We start from the raw sequence: 19,675 nt of genomic DNA on the forward strand, positions 1-19,675 counted from the left end.
GAGGCGAAGGGCCTTGCTCCACACAGGGCGGGAGGCTGCCCGCCCGGGGCTGAGGGGCCGTAGGGGGAAAGGGCTGCCGCCTCCTGGGATCGAGCCCCAGAAATCCAGCCAGAACAGCGAGTCGTTTAACGTGTTTTAATAGTGGATTTTTTTTTTTTTCCTCCTCCCCCAGAGCCTGACTAAGCAGGAAAGTTAGTTTTCAAACACGAAAGCCCTCACGAAAGGTCGGATGTTACATATGGCACACGCTTGACAAATCTTCTTCACCTGTCTCGGAACAGCAAGAATCCCATCAAGAAGGCACTGTTTACAATACTTGAATATCTGCGAGATTTTCTGTGATTTGAGGATACCCCTTGAAATAACAATAATCAAAACTTACAGATGTACAGAATCCTTGTTGTACGTTATTTACACAAACAGTGGTGAAGTAACAGCCTTTAAGAAACTATAACAAACACTGAATCCAAAGTCGGTTTCATAAACACCGGTCCAGCAAAAAATAAAATTGCCAAAGGCACAGGAGGGCAGCAAACAACAAACAAAAAAGGGAAGAAACCACCATCACTACATTTCATGGGACAACCTGTCAAATAATTTATGGGATTTAATTTTGGGGGGGGTGAGGGGAACAACCGGCCTATACCCTCGTTAAGTCAACTATTTAAGAGGAATCAACATGTGAAATGCAAGAAACATCATCTACTGCTGAAACTGATACTTGCTACGTTTCACATGGCATATTTACTTTTTCTTAGGTCACCTGTACCTTAACTAGGCAATCTGTACCTAAATGGCAAATTAAAGGCTTAGAGTACATTTGAAAAAAACAAACCAACCCAAAACAACAAAACCACATGGCAACAAATTCTGAAAAATATTTTCTGTACAAGAAAAAAAACAAAACCTAAAATAAGATTTGTAAATCAAATGTGAAAACAAGTGCTGTTTTAAACTTCTAGTAGGAGGCCACAGCCCTCAAACATCTGCAAACTGTACAATCAATTTTTATAACTATGCGCAGAGCTCAGTCTTAAGTATGTAACATTCAAGATCAGCTACACATCATGGTTAAATAGGACAATGGTGATGCGCTAAATAAAAGGCTTCATACATGCCTGTGACCAGCTGTACTGTAAAAATTAGGCAAGAAATTTCTTTGTTCTATTCACATGAGGGAACATCATACCAAACCCAGCAAAAATAGGAATTACTAGGTTTTCGATGTTCTTTTCAGAATTTAAGTTATCTAATCGTACAGTCAAGCGGAAGTCTGCAATTTTACTTTTCAAAAGGTTTCATCATCTATCCTTCACCTTCCTGGATCATCACTAAAACCAGAATTAAACTCTAAAAAATACGCTGAAAAGGAAAATAAGCACAGGCATTTTCTCTCGCTCTGTTCAAGTCTACTTATCTTGAGCTGAGCAAGAATTTCAGATACAGAGTATCTGTTTAGTCTGACATTATCCAACACTGCACTGCCAGCCAGCTGGCTGGGTCAAATCCACAGTTACTACCATGCAGTCCATGTAAAAATACACGCAGACTGTTATTAACTGATCCAGAATAGAAGAGATTAAAAAAAAAAATCAACACGAAAGGGCAGAAGGACATTTCTATTTACAAGAGAGATAAAAGCTTGTAACTATCAGTCAAAAGTTTTAGCACCACGAATTTAGCAGAGTATTATTTTAGGGGATTGAAGTTATTGCCCAAATTCTCATTTCCTCTTTTATTACTCTTAAGCACAGAGTATGATTAAAGGCTTGTAGATCTTAAGACAGGTGAAGCTTTGACATCTGAATGCAATAATGAATGGCCAAAATCCAGGCTGAGAACATTAAATTAATGCTGTAATATTCCGCTTTCTTTATGCCATTTTATACATGGCTAGCAACTTCAGTTTCTGTTTAGGGACTTAACTTACATTCTGGGTTTTTTTGTTGTGGGGTTTTTTTTGTTTGTTTTGTTGTGGGGTTTTTTTTGTTTGTTTTTGGGGTTTTTGTTTTGTTCTTTTTACAGAGGGACTTTCTACATTCACAAATTTTACCTCATCATCTGTAGGTATAATAGAAGTCCACCCAAGTTTGGTCTTGGCCACATATATAAGATCCCTCTGGTTAAGGTGCCACATTCCAGAAAATGATTCAAGACCAAACTATGCTAATATGAAGCTGTAAGAAATAAGCTGAAGTTGACTGCTTAAGGAATAAACTTTTACGTAGCTGAGGCCCAAAGAAAGGTAAAGGTAAAAGAGAAGGGAAGGTGTGCGAAGGTGTCAGCCACAGGAATACACGAGCTAGACCGATAAACAACACGTAAATAGTATTTTCACTAAACACCGGTGAGACTGACACAGAACAGAAAGGTAGCTCGTCTGGAGAGTCAGGGAGGCTGGCCAAGGCAGAGGGATAACCGGGCTGTGGCAAAGCGCCAAACGTGACCTTTGAACTGTTCCACTGCCCGGGATGGATTTGATTTCCGAGAGGATCCTCTGAAAACAAATTTGGCTGCCCTTTGCATTGTGCCGCTCACCCTCCTGTTCTCATCTGGGTTACAGAGAGTACCTTTACAATACTACAGCTCCTTTTTGACTTGGTGCGTTTGACGGGTGTAAGGAATTCACCAGATAAACACTGGCACTAAATTTTTTTGCTGGAATTTTACAGGTTTATACATGCATATATTTCTTCAAATAAAAATGTTAGACACCCTGGTTTTAAACTGAAACTTAAGCTTCACATTAATTTGTATGGCTACAGCATAATGAATAGGTGCATCCGTGTGTTCTGTTAGGTAGTATATACTGCAGTAAGGAGGAATTTAACAAAGACTTAGGGTTTCACTCTCATTTGTTTTGATATGTGTGGTGTTAGTCATCCTACAATTTCTGAAGACCTTCCCCTTGTAAACACACAGGTTTTCATTTGCAAGCGAAGTCATGACCATGCCCAAATTCTGTTTTACATCGTCTGCCTTTTGGGAGGTTCAACTCAAGCTACATACGAAGCACTCGTTTGCATCTTCACGTTTTGTTTCAAAAATAAGAAAGAGTCCTGGCATCAGCAGTCTGCCTCCTTACTGTGACGTGGCCATACACAAATGTAAATTCAAAGCTGTAGATTTATCAAGACTTGCAAACATACCATAAATCCTTGACATTAGCAATTCACGAGAGAGAGGGGACCAAGACAGTACCTTCCCAGGTGCTGTACTGTTAAAAAATGTGCTCCATACAGCAGATGCAGGAATGTTTTTATGAAGAATCTGAAGTTTTAAAGCTATAAAAATAAAACAGCTGGCTTACAAGCCACTATAGTAATACAGGATAAAAACCCCTCATACTTGCAAAACAAATCTAGGACATTGCATTGCAGAATTCCCAAAGACTTCAGCTTTTTACTTGCCAGTTCCTAACACTCATGACCTTTGTATAATAATGTATTTGTTTGACCTTAAACAAAAGTTTACTTCCAAACACCCAATGCCATTTACAAAAACTGTTGGCTACTTCAAAAGTTCCTTTGCTACAAAAATGGTAAGTTTAAATGTAACAAAGTATGCTTGTTTATCATTCTACCATAAGGAGAATCACATCCTACCTACAGGGTCTGACCTCTGAATTTTTAACTTCATCTATTCTGTGGTGAAGATTCATCAGTACAGCATATGACGTAATATAAAACACAAGGCTGATGTCGTATGTCTGCGAGACAGAGGCACACACCAGGAGCAAGAGCATACTGGCACTTACACAATTCTTACTTCAACTGGGTAGACGGGAGTATGACTCTGAACCATGGACGCTGAGGCAAAGTTCTGTAAGTTGTTGCTACAGGGCTCTTTTAGATAATATTGCATCATTTGAAGTCCAACTTAAAATATGGTCCCCAGTAACAGTTTGATCATTCCAGTTCAGAAAGGCCCTTGTTCACACTTCCTATTTGAACAAGAAATTAATGATAAGCTGTAGCAGAACCACAAGTAAAATGAAGACATAGTGCTTAAACTGCAAGAAATGGTAGTCCACAGGTGGTGAATTAGACGTGACTCTATTTCGTAGAGCCATAATGTCCCTGTAAGAAAGAAAATATTATCTTGTAAATTACAATCTAGACAATTTGACATTTTCTTGTACGTTACAGCTCCCTACAGAAGACAGTTTTTGAGGAAAATTATAAAACATCAATGAGCAATCAGTATTTGGGATGAAGAGTAGTTTAAAGACATCAAGGCTTTAAAGCAGAAAGATACATACCAGCCCGCAAGGAAAAAAAAGCTAGAAAATTAATATTCTCTAAACCATTTTAAAGCATTTTATTTAGTACTACCTCTTAATGTCTTCTTGTGTTTCCTTTATAGATTCAATGGCACTCTGCAGTTCACCAAGGTCTGCCCCTTTTTTCCTTATTCTAGTATTATGCTTCAAAAGTTGCGCTAGAAAGGTACAAAAAGCCAGATGTAATTCACAGAAGTGACTGCCAAGTCAAAAAGGAACGAAGTACTAATGACAAACTAAATCAGTTGCAAAAATAAGGAGAAAGTTTTCTAACTAAGCTTCTACTGAAAACTAAAGCTTTATTTCAGAGTCACCTATAGCACAGGACAGCAAATTAAGCACTTCAAATATCTTGAAACACTCACTGTATTGTTTAATTTCTGCAAGCATTATCAACAACAAAAATCTGCCTTCTAGCAACATACTGACCTACAAATTAGAACAATTAATCTTGTTTTAAGAAAGAAAAGAGTTTAAAAACATGTTTTTTCCCCCAGATACTAAATATGTGCAGCACTTAAACCTACCTACATTACATAGTGATGTTTAAAAGTACAGGAAAGTCTGCAATTAAAACCATGAGCCATTCTGCTCCTTTTTGTTTTTTTCGAGAATGCGCTTCATGTTGGACAGAACTGTGATCTAAAGCGTGCATTATTTCATAATACAAACATTGAGATAAGAAGAATATGTGTGACTACAGAACTCTGTTTCCCTGTCAAATAAATTTATTACTTCTGTATGCAAATGTATCTTTTCCTACCTTCACTCCCAGAGGAGTCCTGGTTATCAGGCTCTGGGGATGAGAAACCACACTCTCCTTTCTTCTGGCCAGCTGGCTTTCGTTTGATTTTTGGAACACTAACCTACAATTGATAAACTTATGAATTATTTCCAGAGAACCAGAACTGTAGCAAAGCAGCACATTCTAACAGTAATAGTTAAAAGCACAATATCTAATAGAAGTCCAAGTTAAAATTTTTAAAGTATAAGCAGTCTGAAATTTGTCCATCTTCCCATTTAAGGGAAAATACACATTAAAATGTTGAGTTCCAGTTTGCATATTTTATATTCCTATCCAATCAAGTCATCTCTACCTCTTAGGAAGCAACACAGAAGTGAAAGACTATGGACTGGGTAAATTTACATTTTTGTAGGATAACAATTGTATTTCCTATTGCTCCCAATGCTTTGACCACCTTTATACACATAACGCAATATATACAAGTCCCTGGACCTTCCTGTGTGTGCTAACAGAACTGGAACATACCATTGGTGTCCGATGTCGAACTTTTGTTTGGATGGTGCCATCTTTTTCAAATTGGATCATATCATTCAAAGGGTCCCACGGTCTGGTACTAGACAAAGTGAATATAATTGATCAATACTGCAGCAATTTAAATAAGAGCTATTTTCCTGCTCAGAAACTACTCGGAATGAACAGGTTAAAGCACTCTCTCCCTATACAGATGTCAGACATGGAATAAGTGATCTTATCTTCCACCTACAGCCCAGTCCTAACCTGAAGGGCCAAGAGAGCCAAAAAATAAACTTCACAGCCAGCTGAAACCCTCAGCCAGCTGGTAGGAGTACAAGCTATTGTATTAACCAACAATATCATTAAGAATTTATCTGGCTAGTGATTAGTATTTGTCAAACTTGGAGAGGTTTTCTGCCTACTGTACAGCTATCATTTTAGAACTACAGGGAATTAAAGGATTTTTGAAAGTATTATTATTTTGGACTGCTTTTTGTTTTTTTCTTTTAAAAGATGGCTAGAAAGGAGAGGTTAAGAATCAGTTACCTCAAAACCTGCCTTCATCCCAAAGTGGCTAATGGTAATTAAGAGTGGTTTAAAGAGGCACTAATGAGCTATACACAATTTTCTTGTTCTGATTTTTTTTAAGAGTGCTTTTCCAAGTACAGGTTGATATAGAATTTAAACAAAAAAAAAAAAGCAAAAGACACATAGCTCACTGGAGAACAACAAGCAGCCAAAGGCAAAGACCGGTATCCCCCCTGATTACAGCCTTCTCAGGATAGAAACTGCAAGTGAGCTGCATGAAGACTGTTCTGATGCACAGCTTTAGTGAGAGTAGATTAAGCATGGATTTCCCTTCATCTCCTGTATGCCTTTTAAAACGTTTGTAGCTGTTTCAGATGTTGTGAACATAGATCTGCATTTACATCTTAGCTTAACCTGACTTGAATTAAATGTCATCTAAGGTAACTGGGTAAGAACTAGGCATTGGTCTCCCAAAGGTCTCTTGTATCTGTAATCTGGATGCCTAAATCCATAATCCAGATACCTTAACAAATGCCACAGCTCATTGAACACATCTTTCACAGTAAGCATAAAAGACTCCTACATGGACCAGGTAGTGAGCCAGCATTATATGCGTAAAAGGAGACAGAAGTTTCTTCCAGGGACTGCTGACAGTGCAGGCTGCTTTCTAGCACATTTCTGTGGCCCATCCTTGAACCACATGGCTTCAAGGAGACAAGAAATAATGCAGATTAACATGACAGATTATCCCCTGCAGCTTTAAGACCTAACAGATTTGAAGCACAGTACTTTTCCTGACAGTTTTACACAGGGTTCAACAGTATGGGCAGTCAGAGTTCAGCTGGACTATTCACAACTCTTCCAACAACCAAGAGGCATCAACAGCACTAGAAGGTTCAAACCAAGAGAGGGTGTTTCACAGAGCTTTTAGTCTAGTTGGGGAAATCCCTGCTGCAGGATGTTTTGGGTGGTAAAAGTCTCCACAGACTTAAGAGGAAACCAAGGAAATACATGGAAAAGAAATCTATTGGGAGTTGCTAAATACACAGAATCCCGGCTTTGTTCCAGGAAACCTCCGAGTTGCAAATTTGCTGGAGACATGAAGAGCACTCAGGATGGTTGTACTCTTCCCTATACGTACACTTAGGCTGCTGCCCCAATATTGCCATTCTTGTACACAAAGGTGAAGGGTTCCCAGGTTTAACCATGGGAATATACTTCCAGCATCAATGGCTTCAGAATTACTTAACTCAGAGTATATCATCTTTGGATATTTTACTTTTACAATCCTTGCAATATTGTAAAAGGGTATTGTAAAAGAATCAGGAGAACGTGGGTGGTCTGTGAAAACCATCACTAGCAAAGAGCTCAGCTCCAGGCTGACTCTTGCAAGAGTTAGTGAGAACACAGAATGCACCCCAGCAGTTAGAGACGCAGCTGCATCTTCATCTCTGATATAGATCATCACACAAAGAGCTTCACAGACACTCATGTGTGCAGGGCATACTTGACAACTGAGCCACAAGGTCCCAACATTAACCACTGCTGTAAACCTGTTACTCTCAGAGTTATTCTAACATAGAAGAAATTAAACAGCTCAGTTCAATTAAGCACAGGCTTTTCTGATTTTCAGTTGATATGCCCATGTGTACCATATTTTCCAGTCTGGGAAAATCTGTGTAGCTGCTCTGGTCAGTCGCAGGGGCAGGGTCAGAGGGGGCAGGGAAGGAGCACAATGCATCCCAAAGTGCCATGCCCAAGGAACTCGAGAACATAGCACAAATTTGTTGAGGCACATAACCATAAAGAAAGAAAAAAAAAAAAAAAAAAAAAAAAAAAAAAAAAGAAAAAAAAAGAAAAAGCCCGTTGCAATGGTTACATGAAACATGGTTTCCTGCATTAGCAATCACCACCTTTTGGACACGACATATTAACATCCTCTCTTTGGTGAAAGGCCTACCAAGTTGAGCTAAAAAATTATGCAGTTTAATGAAAATGTATGAACAGGAATATTAAGTAGCACTGCGCATTTCATGAGTTTGAACTCAGCTATATATCTGAATTCTTTTCCTCCTGAAACCACAGCAAGAGGCTCAGTGACACTACCAGGCATTTAACAAACAGTTTTTGTTACAAGCACTCCAGGACTCACTCAGCATATTTGTAGTGCCATTCTCCTGTGACTGAGTCCTGATCGAACAGCTTGCATGTCCACTCTTCACCCTTAAGTTTCCTCTCTTTGGCACTCTTTCTCTGAGCTTCTTCCAGAACGTATTTCTCTTGAGTAGCTTCTGTTTGGTCTTTGTTATTTATTGCTCTTGTCACTTGTTGCCAAAGCCTGACAAACAAGCAATATAGAGAGTTACAATCTGGTTGACAGAAATAATTGCAAACATTTCCTTAATTATAGGCTAAGTAACCCCTAACAGGGTATTACCATGTTGTAATATATGTTTTTTCTACATTTCCATCAAGAATCTCCATGACTGTAAGGTTTGTAAATAACGACCTTTTATTTAACAGTGTTGCTTTCTTGTTTTACAGGTGAGTACCAGCAAACATGGGAAGGAAAGAAACCATATTTTGTTCCTAATTTGTTCCATGTTCAAACCATAAAATTTGTTCATAATTTGGAGAAGATGATGAGTTTTATTTTTTCAAAATAATGATATATGGTTCTAAAGTGAACTTACTTCTCTGACTCAAAGTCATCTTGCTCTTCAAACTTCACTGTATATCTGGGTAACCTACGCTGCTTGATATCAGATGTCGGATTCCAGAATGTCTCTGAAACATCTGTCTTCTTGTCACTAATAGTAACTTCACTGTCCTGTAACATACATAATTCAGTTACCTTAATTGTAATAATCTCAAAGAGTCAAAATAACACAAAAGGGAGGAATAAGCAATTTTTTTTGTAACAAGAATTTCTTTTCTTTTGGATGCACGTAGTTAAGAACAATTAGATATGCTGACTTGAAAATTCAATTTCTGCTTGCTGTGCTAGTTCTAACTTGGAACAGAGATGCAATGGAACCATTACCACGGCCAAAAACCAGCGGCGCCAGTGTCATCTCACCAGAACTGAAACAATTATAAACATTTCTTGCTGGTGCCATAACAATTCTTCATAGTACTAACACATATGCTAAAAACATTTCACAAGCTGAAATGTATTTTCTTCATGAACCACTCAAATACACACAACTTTTCCACCTTTTAACAGTTGCAAATAACACTACGCTGATTCTATATTCTCTAGAGAACCAACTATAAAGAGATACGTTCTATAAAAGTGGTACTTAATCAACTTTTTTTTTTTTAAACTTGAGTCTTTTTTGTAACTAAGTGGTATTTTCACCTCGGCTGTCAGCCAGCATTTTTTAAATATTATCACTCACTACTTACCCAGTGACCCTCCAAAATAGCCAGAACTTCTTTGCCAAGCTTGATTTTCCCTGATATTTGGTTAACACTGTCATTGTTACCCAAAAAAGGCTGCAAAACAAAAAGAAATACTTTCATGTTTATTTTAATAGCAAATTATTTTTGCATTTATGTTTAGTGTTAAGGAAAAAAGTGCATTTATGAAATGTGATGGAAACAGCCCTGATGGCTTTTAGTATTATAACTTCTGCCTCTTTAATCCCCAAAACAAGTCTAAAACACAGTAAGTGGTTCTCTCATGCTGTATTTTCTTAAAAGATTTGCTGAGCAAAAGCATTGTCGAAGAAAAGTGGAAAAAAACCCGTAAAATAATGCAGAAAACAGTAACACAATGATATCTTGGAGGACATGGTCATTTGCTACACTAATTTCACCACTTTGCCAAAGACCATTTGTTTCTAGAGATTAACTCTTGCAGAAGCAACAACAAAAATGATTGCCAGGGATTTTCTTTGGCCTTTTTGACAGTCTGCACACGTATCCTGTGGGCTGATGAGGCAAAATATCAATTAACACAGCCTCCTAACTTTTATGTTTCCCCTTTAATTTCAACCAAATACAGTTTCCCTCTCCACATCCACATTTCTTAACAATTGTTTGTTCAGCTTTAAATTAGTTTCTGCCTCAAAGATGGAAAATGTATTTTTCAGAAGTGCAAGTCATCTATAAGTAGTTTAGAAACCTTTGTTTAGCTTTTGTGAGCAGGGAGGTGCTCCTACAGCATGCACAGCTGCCAAAAATAGTCCATGTAAACTGTTGCTTAGCACTGGACATTAGGCTGATGTAAATGTTAGCCAAAGCCTTTGCATCATCTTTACTCAAGGTGTTGTGAGCAACTTAAATTTACCTAGGATGGAAGAGGGGAACCTGGGTCTGAGTTCTCCTCCAAGAGCTCTCCAGTTTAAAAAGACCCTGAATATTTTTAGAGAACTAAAAATCACCAAAGTATATTAACACAACCACACAAAATACCTGAACCGCTGATCAGATCACTAAACAATTCCCCTGTTCTTACACCTTCCTAGACAAACTGTTGCTACTGCTGGAGATAAGACAGACCATTGCTTTTTTCCACCACTAGAGCTGTTCTTAAGATTCATACAACTAGCAATATGTTTGCATCTCTTATGACTAGCGATGAAGACAGCACTGTAAGTTTCAGTCAAAACCTTTGGACCCAGAAGAATACATTAAGAAAAGAGATGACAATGTAGTTCTTTTTTTTTTTTTTTTTTAAAAAAAAAATCACTATTTGCTAGATACACATAGCTGCATATGTAGCAATTAAAATTAAAATCCCTGCTTCCAAAAAGACAATTCCATATTAAATCAGATCATATCTAAGGAGTGACCTATTTATTTATTTAAATTATCGTTATGCTCATTCTCCTTCTTGTGCCCACTCACAGCATTTACTAACCTTGAGTTTGAATTCAATTGTTGCACTGTAGCCGGTTTTCTCACAGGTGATGTTGACTGTTCCCCCAAGCTCTAAGGTCATTGTGCCATAAAGAATTCCTGCAGGAGAAAACAGCTAAAATGAATGTTTATAACTGAACAAGACAAAACCCCTAAGTTCTTTGGGCACAATTCCTAGAGTAAACATGTCTGTGCCAGAAGAAAAATCATCTTTTCAGATGACCTTTCCTACTGATAAGCATGATCTTTCTGCCAAATAAGATAACCCAAACAGAAACAAAAAGACCGAAGTCAACTACAGGTAAGCAGGAAAAATTGTTTAAGACATATCTTTGGCAGCATATGCTGCTGTCTCTAGCAAGGGCAGTATTTAGTCTTATTGGAGACGATTGGAGGAGGGAAGCTTTTGAGGTTCAGACAGGAAAATAACTCTAAGACAAAGAGAGCAAAGAAAAACTTAACTTGAACAGAAGCAGTATGTACAGTCAGACCGCAGGTGAAGACAATCATGGACAAGCAATATAAAACAACACTGATCACCTCCCTGAAGATTTTTGGAAGCACAAGGCTGACAATGCTGAGTACACGTTCTTTCCCACCATTACTGTCTTTCCCCCTGCAATCCAGCTTTTGAAACACTGAATATATTTTACACACAGTGGATGCATGTGCAAATATGGTTTTTTCACCATGCACATTCTCCTTCCCTGCATATTCTTCTACCTTTCTCTCTATCAGCTTTATTAGTCACGACAATTCTTCCTGTTTGATTTGAATGTATGTATATATTATGTGCTTTTTAATTGTTAAGTATTATTTTTGTCACCACAGCCATTAAAAAAAAATCCAACAGAATATTAAAAACACCCACGAACAACGGAAAGAGAAGAGTCTACCAAACTAACGTCAAATTACCTAATTCTGCTAACTGATTTTCATACATCTCAAGTGAAGGAAAATATTATAGTTGCTGACTGTAAGGCTTCCAAAAGAGAATTGTGGCAGAGAATATATGGGTAGATAAACCTAAGTAGCAGTTTAAAAATCAGCAACTCTGCAGTGTATTTTGTACTACTACCAACCTTCCAGAAAGCTTTACAAATTACTGACTGGTTTCCCACAGTGAAACTAAAGACAAATTGTCACAATTTACACTCAAGTCACACAGTGAGGTGTAGATACTACATTGCCTTTTATGTTTACAGGAGGAAAATACTGGAAAAGCTCAAAACTGTTCTTTAAAAAAAAAAAGACAACCCAAACAGTACATTGCTGCCATGTAATGACAGATAGCTATATATATGCTGTTACTATTTATGAAAAAAAAAAAAAAAAAAAAAAAATCTTTTTCTGTGCCAAAACATAGATCGTTGCTTAAACAACAGATGTATTTTCCTCGTGATAAAATATGTGGAAGCCTAGAGCCGCCAATGTTGCCAATGTTCAGAACACTCTTCTCAGATGACAAGTTCGAATCCAACACAGTATACTATTTAGAATAATGAACTATTTAGAATAATAAACTTCTGTTCTCATAACTTTGCCATCTAGAAAATGAAAAAAACCCACTACCTTTACAATGAGCATATGGCATTGTCATTACATAATCTTCTCCCCTATTTAGGAATGTCAGCCGTCCTTCTCCATCTAGTATGGCAGATAATGAATTCCCTGAAATTCAAAGACAGAAAAACACATTTCTCACCCTGCAAGACAACAGTCAATATTTCCTGTTAAATGAGCAATAAAATTAAGAACATCAGTATATTTAGCACTGCAATTTATCCCATCTAGTGAAGCCACTATAATACACAGCATCTCCAATTAAAAATTAAAATAGAATCCAAAAGTAGAAATTAAAATTCCAAAGACCAGTAGCAAAAACTTTGTAAGGAAAGGGTAATACAATGATCAAACCCCTGATTCTTCTAACAGCCTTCTTTCATCCACAAAACACAGCTCATTTGCACCAATTTTACACTCCTCAATAAAGGTACAACCAAAAAAACCCATTCTTTACCATAGAATTTTGATTTGGCCAGAATGCTACCACTAAGGCAAAAACCATCCTTGCGGTTGCTAACATAGAAGGCAGATATTGGAGGATGATGCGATACCTGTTGAAAAAAACCACATATTTGAAAAAAAACCAAAACAAAACAACAAACACCACCATGCAACATAGTATAAACCTTGAGCTAATAATGACAGAACACAAAGTTCAAGCTGCACATAATAGAATACAGTTAATATATGTGAAATGAGACTATAATCTTTAGAGATAAAGATCAAGAAAACACTTACTGAATTTCAAGAGCTAAGAAAATTAGCACCTGACTTTTTCCTGGAGGAAGAGCAAACCGAAAAGCTGGAAACGCCTTTCTGTCTCTCTAGGAAGACACACTTAAGAGAGACATCTGTAAAAAAACTATGCTCACCAGGAGAGCTTTTAGGATACTATTCACACATTTAAATACATTTTCTGAAACTACCATACTGTTTGGCTAGCACGAAAATGCAGCGCATTTATTTTTCTTAAAAATATTTGACTGGTTATTGCAGCTACCTGTTCTGCAATGTAGAAAGTCTTGCTATTCGTCCTTGGATGAATCCACATGCAGCGGAAAGTCTCACCAAGTATAGGATTGTATGGCTTTTTTAGTCCCTAAACAGAAATAGAACAAAGAGTAACCATACAATGCAGGTAGAGAACTCATGAAATACTTTATCAGTCTTTCACTGAAGATAAGACACAAAAAAAATATGATCTAATTTATATGCTAAAGTACACTGTAGTTGATTTCATCATTTGAATATTATGCTCAGTTACTCTGCTCTTCATTCTAAAGAAACTGGCATAGATATACTAAATCTGCTAAACTATCCCAGGCTACACATAAGGACAAATAGAATATAAGATTTTTTTGCAGGAGAATTATTACAGACCTTTTGTCTGAAGTTTAGTAGTAAGTACTTTCTTCTTTCAATACTGTTTCCCACCAACATGACTATAAAAAGTATTTAGTGCAAAGATAAGTGAAGTAGTGGAAATACTATTCCTCTAACTGCTGCATGTTATCACTGGAGAATGGTAAACATAGAACTGGCTCAACTTTATCACAAAATGTTTAGTTCAACTTCTACTCCAAGGTAAAAAAACAATTGAATATAGTCTATTTTAAGCATGGCTAGGGACCAAAAAGGTCCCTTTGTGTAAACAACAAAAACTTAACGTTGCTTTTAAAAAATGCATAGTGATATAATTTAAAAAGAAAACTTACTCCAGCACATCCCTAAGCCCTCAAACTAGATGCAATGACTAAAGTAAAGACAAAATAGTATGTGAGAGGACACCTTTGGCTTTTTGTAGAATCCCGACAAATACCACTTCACTACTTTTTTCATGCGGTTGTAAGCATTCTCTTCAAGGGCAGCTCTATGAAACAAACAGAACTCACAGATCAAATATCAGTATTGTTTCAGTTATAACGCGCTATCAGTTGCTGTGATATATCTTGAATCTAGGAGCTGACTAAAACAAAAGTCTTGTGACTTGCAGTACTGTAAAACTTTCAGCCTGATTGCATCAAATTCAAAGTTTTCAAATAATTGTCTGAAGACGCTAATCAAACAAAAAATCAGAAATGGTATTTCCATGATTGAGTCTGTTCTTTGTAACATTAAATCCTGTTCCACCCCCACTGAAGTTCTTCCACTTATAAGATACTACTTTAAAGAACCGGCCTACGCACGTACAGAACTCGGAGTTGAATAATATTTCAATTTACCGTCTTTAATTTATTAGCTACATTTGAGCAGGCAACTATAAATTTGAATGGAACTTAACACTGTATTAAAAAGGTTAACTGGTACTGTTTTACCATTTAAAATATACCTCTTAGAGAAAAAAAATTAAACTAATTTTGAGAAGTCTTCTAACCAGTCTCCAAAAGCTAAACCAGAAATGTCTGCAACACATTTGCTATTAAATTACCAAGAGGGGCCAGACTTCAAGATGTACCATATGAGCTCTCAGGCAGTTAGCTTCCAGAAAACAAGGATATCTGATGGCTGATACATTGTCAGACAAACATTCAAACTCTAAGCAGTCTATGACACAGTTTAAGTAGAGAGGATCAAACTTTTCAGTATACACCATTACCCCAGTTTAGTTTAAAAAAAATGAAAAGAATGAAAACCAGAGATAGGATTGACTCACTCAGACAGAAAGTCTGCATGGTAGTAGTAATCAGACAGCTTGTCCAGGAAAGAACGAGGTTCCAAGATAAATGTAGGCAGTACAACCTTGGACAAGTCCATTCCTGGCCGGACTTGCTTCAACAGTGTCCAGATCAGACTTTTGTTTTCTTCTGACACTACTTCTGTCTGAGCAGCCTCCCCTGCCTAGGATGAGCAAGAAACTGCTTACAGAAAGGAGAAAGAAAATAATCCTCCAGAAGACAGGTCAACACATTCCAAGGATGAGATTGGAAAACGGATACTTAAAATGAACCACTCGGAGAAGCTGAAGCAACTATGGAAGAAAAATCAAGTTTCTCTAAATACACTTATGATACATCTTTAATGAAGTATGATAGATGTACTATTCAGCATTAAAAACCGCGTTTGTTTTCATCAGCCCTAAACCAGAAAAATTTGAGGTTGAGTTTTGCTCAGAATTCCTTCCTTAGTCCTTTCCTACGCATCAAGTATATTACTCTGTGTTCTCATGTGCAGGTCTTATATAGCAAAGGGCTGTTCATTCTACCAACTTTTCCCCACCATGAAAGCTGCCACATTTTTGCTTTTCACTGCCTTGACCAGTCGACAGTATTGGTGGTTTCCCTTAAAGAAAACCACTACTTAGGGGTAAGTGAGCAACACCAGCAGCCACACTACTATATGCTCCTTTCTGACCAAGAAAAGGGGAGATACTCTTCCTTGCAGTTTCTGAAATCAAAAGCAAAGATTGTAAGAAAGGCAGCCCTCTTTCCAGAACAGTTCTAAAACACACAGTCAAGAATTTATTGTCAACTCCTCAACTTTTCCTAAACTATTGCTTCTTCTAGAAACAGTACTAGAAAGAAATAAAGCACAAAGTATTTCTGTCCCATCAATACGAAAAAAAAAACCCTCATAGTTAGCACCTGAGAAGAAAGGGGAGATCTGTGAAAAAGCTCATCTCAATTTCTGTTACTAAGTTTTTTGGTATCTTTATAGCAAGTAAAACATACAAAACCCTGTCGTATTTGCCTGTGTAGACAACCTGCAGAAGTGGCAGCTCTGGGGCATCATATTAAAATGCAAGGTGACATAAGAAACACAGCAAGCCTTCCACTGAATTCTGCAGACCCCAAGGATGCTTAACTCCTCTCTTGCAGTAGAAAAAAGTGTCAGCTTGCATTAAAATCTTCAACTTGAAGATTTTTAATTGAAGAAAAAAACAGAAGTTAATAAAAACCAAATAGAAATAACAACAAAAAGATGGGTAGACATGGTCAGCTTCTGCTGTAGGTGGCCCTTTCAAACTGAGCACCTTCTGTCTGAGCAATATTCCAGATAAACTCATTATCTCTGTTAAAATCTCAGACACAAGCACAAGAGTAGCAAAGCGAAGCAGAACATGGGTGAACAGAACTTTTTCCCCCATTATTGCTGAAAATATGAAAGCCAATCCTGCAAGTCAGCTTTCAGGCATAGTCTGATCCCTAAAATATCAGCTTTTTATTTGGAGAAGCTGCTTGCTCATTACATCAACAGCACTTTTACCTCCCCAAGTTCTTCATGACTCTGTTCTAAATAAGTAGTTTCCTTGACATCAATTGGTTCTGGATCAACGTAAGAATCATCCTGTCGCTCTGATGTGTCGCTATCACTTTCTTCGCTTTTCCCCAATCCATCATTATCAGATTCCTCGTGGTCATGGTCATTTTCCTTATCAGATTTGTCAGAGTACATATCTTGATCTTTAAAGTGATGCCTTTCAATTTCACTGTCATTTAACCTACAAAAAATAAAGGTTAAATGAATCTTCACGCAATAATTTCATGCTTCCAAACCAGGATCTTAATAAAATACACACTAAAATTGCTAACATCAAGCCTGATGTGGCAGCAATGTCAAACTAGCTTTGCTGGAAGCATATAGGATGCGCTCTTCTCACTGAACTGTCAAATGCACCAAGTTTAGAATAGTTACATTGGAAGGGACCTGCAACAGTCTTCTAGTCCAACTGCTGGACCACCTCAGGGCTGACCAACAGATAAAGCATACTATTAAGGGCATTGTCCAAATGCCTCTTAAACACTGACAGGCTTGAGGCATCGACCACCTCTCTAGGAAGCTTGTTTCAGTGTTTGACCACCCTCTCGGTGAAGAAATGCTTCCTAACGTCCAGTCTAAACCTCCTCTGGGACAGGTTTGACCCATTCCCACGTGTCCCATCACTGGATCCCAGGGAGAAGAGCTCAGCACCTCCCTCCCCACTTCCCCTCTCAGGAAGCCAGAGAGAGCAACGAGGTCAACTCTCAGCCTCCTTCAAAAAAGCATTGAGTGTCTCTGCTTCTTCTTCATCCCTATTTTTCAGGTGACCATCTTCAAGTATCAGTCCAATGTATTCTGTGGACCCCCTCTTGCTATTAACGTACTTTTAAAAGCTAGCTCTCAGTTGAAGCTAAAATTGCTTTTACCTTTCTTCTTTCTCTCTTGCCAACCCCATTAAAATTAGGCCTGCAGGTTTTGTTGCTTAGATAGTTAAGCACACTCTTCGAATATGCTATATCCAAAGATCTACTTAATTAAACTATTAGTCTTAATTAGACTTAACAGTTGTAGCTAATTGCTGTGATTGTAATCTGGGCCAGCTGCTGATATCAAACTACTATTCATGAGTACAGATCTCCAGCTGAATTGTACACAGCAGTTTTATTGTTTCCATGAGATAACAGAAGGAACAAAACTGTAGCTGAGCCTGCTTGGTCATCTGGACAGGGGGCAATAATTTGCCTTTTTGTGCTTTTCCTAGACTATCCATGCCAGAAAGAATTGTCATTTCTTGCAGTCTAGGTCTTCTGTCTCAAATACAGGAGCGTACTTTTAATAGCAGTACAAAATTCCTGCCCACCCAGAAGAGACAGATGGGCAGCTAACTCTTCATGGGTGGGAGGGATTATTTGAAATAAATTTACGTCCACCTGAAAGTACATTGAATTGGTGGAAAACTACTGAGAGAAACTGCATAGCACAAGCTTCAGACCCAATTATTTCAAATAAAGGACTAAATATTTTATGTTTTCTAATGCACTTTGGTACCACAACTGAAGTGTTTGAAAACACTATTCATTCGCCATGCTTCTTTAATAATATATTTCCACAAAAGCTTATGCTCCCAAAAATCTAGATGAGAGTATTTATTGAAATAAACAGGGAGTTACTCAAGGGCATTCAGACATTAGATAGCAGGTGATACCATATAATTTCAACTTTTGTGCATTTAATTTAATGTAATAATAGGGTGACTGAATCATTATTCATCCATCTGATGATTCAAAGCCGAGACATGCTGAAACCACTTCAGTAACGATAGGATTAGTCATTTCTTTAACCAAAGAACAGCAACTTATATTCACATCTACCAACTGTTGTCACATGTATTAAACTTCTCATTTTCAGGTGAAGCTAACGTAAGAGACCAACTTCAAGATACAAAAAATTTAAACTTTTAACAGTTTAAATGAGTCCTTAAACTTACTGATGTGATACTCAACTTTTGAGTTCCTTGGGCCAAACTTTCCTCTGTACCCACTTTGCTTGAAAAAAGATTTATTTTTTTTTTTTTTTCATTTTATCCACATACAACATAAACCACAGTGGAAATAAGGCATATAAAGAGAATTCAGGAGCAAAAAGAACCACAACCTTAGAAGGAGGTTCTCCCTGTGGAGAAGTTATCACTACAAGGTTCTGCCAAAAGGACAATGAGGTTTAGTAATTAATTCACTTACGGTAAATTTTCTCCACTGTGCAAGTTGTTAGCACGAAGCAGACCATAGAGAGAGACATGAGTACTGTCTGCTGAAGAGTTCAAATCATGTTCTTTACCTTCTCTAATCATTGTACGTTTAAGCAGACTTGAACATTTCAGTGCCAGCTCCAAAGCATCCATCCAACACCTGCCTAAAGACAAATTTATTATTAGACTAAAAATTAAGGATTTAACTGAACTATACAACTTCCATTTCCTAACTTCACAGTCCTTTTGGGTCTGCTTACATTGTCTTTGAAAACACACTTCAGAGTTGTTCCATGTTACATGCATTGGATTTTATAATCTGGTGGGGACATAAAAACGACTCACAACTACCTGGCTCTAGTACAGGGGATGCTTCAAGAGTAGGACAAGCAAGGTAAATCATGATTCTGTTAGAGCATATTCCAGTATTTCTTCCTTAATGCAAGTATGGTTCCACCCAGGCCCTGACTGTTGAATTCCTCCAAAGTTGCCCACAGCCCTGCTCTAGTTTTGAAGATTAAGTAACTGCATCAGTTGGCAAAATTTATTGATGTAATACAATAACAATATGGATAAGGAGCTATGATGACAGCATATAAATGCCATTTCAACATAAAACAGCAGATATTCTAAATTTTTTTTTTTTTTGGCAAAAAAAGTAACTAAACAAATTTGTGTGTTCTTTCCGCTCCTTATGTCTTCATTTCCGTATATGTAATCCATTTTTCAA

At 37.5% G+C, this 19,675-nt stretch overlaps 2 protein-coding genes across 5 annotated transcripts in view; both read right to left on the minus strand.

Moving 5' to 3' along the window:
* The window catches only part of BBS10 (Bardet-Biedl syndrome 10), a 7,795-nt gene extending 3,991 nt beyond the window's left edge, over positions 1-3,804 (minus strand). The window contains exon 1 of the mRNA XM_010561964.1: positions 3,769-3,804. Coding sequence (XP_010560266.1) covers positions 3,769-3,804 — 36 coding nt within the window. The remainder of the gene's footprint in view (positions 1-3,768) is intronic.
* The window catches only part of OSBPL8 (oxysterol binding protein-like 8), a 60,979-nt gene continuing 43,283 nt past the window's right edge, over positions 1,980-19,675 (minus strand). For all 4 annotated transcript variants that reach the window (XM_010561806.1, XM_010561805.1, XM_010561808.1 and 1 more), the window contains 15 exons: positions 18,938-19,109; positions 16,704-16,938; positions 15,154-15,338; positions 14,289-14,370; positions 13,501-13,599; positions 12,955-13,051; positions 12,507-12,605; positions 10,936-11,033; positions 9,477-9,566; positions 8,762-8,898; positions 8,221-8,406; positions 5,553-5,640; positions 5,046-5,148; positions 4,335-4,440; positions 1,980-4,079 (listed from right to left, as the gene is read on the minus strand). In XM_010561806.1, coding sequence (XP_010560108.1) covers positions 3,944-4,079; positions 4,335-4,440; positions 5,046-5,148; positions 5,553-5,640; positions 8,221-8,406; positions 8,762-8,898; positions 9,477-9,566; positions 10,936-11,033; positions 12,507-12,605; positions 12,955-13,051; positions 13,501-13,599; positions 14,289-14,370; positions 15,154-15,338; positions 16,704-16,938; positions 18,938-19,109 — 1,913 coding nt within the window. In that variant the 3' untranslated portion in view covers positions 1,980-3,943. The remainder of the gene's footprint in view (positions 4,080-4,334; positions 4,441-5,045; positions 5,149-5,552; positions 5,641-8,220; positions 8,407-8,761; positions 8,899-9,476; positions 9,567-10,935; positions 11,034-12,506; positions 12,606-12,954; positions 13,052-13,500; positions 13,600-14,288; positions 14,371-15,153; positions 15,339-16,703; positions 16,939-18,937; positions 19,110-19,675) is intronic.

This window comes from Haliaeetus leucocephalus, unplaced genomic scaffold, assembly GCF_000737465.1.
Source record: "Haliaeetus leucocephalus isolate CR32 unplaced genomic scaffold, Haliaeetus_leucocephalus-4.0 Scaffold151, whole genome shotgun sequence".
Lineage (NCBI taxonomy): Eukaryota > Metazoa > Chordata > Aves > Accipitriformes > Accipitridae > Haliaeetus > Haliaeetus leucocephalus.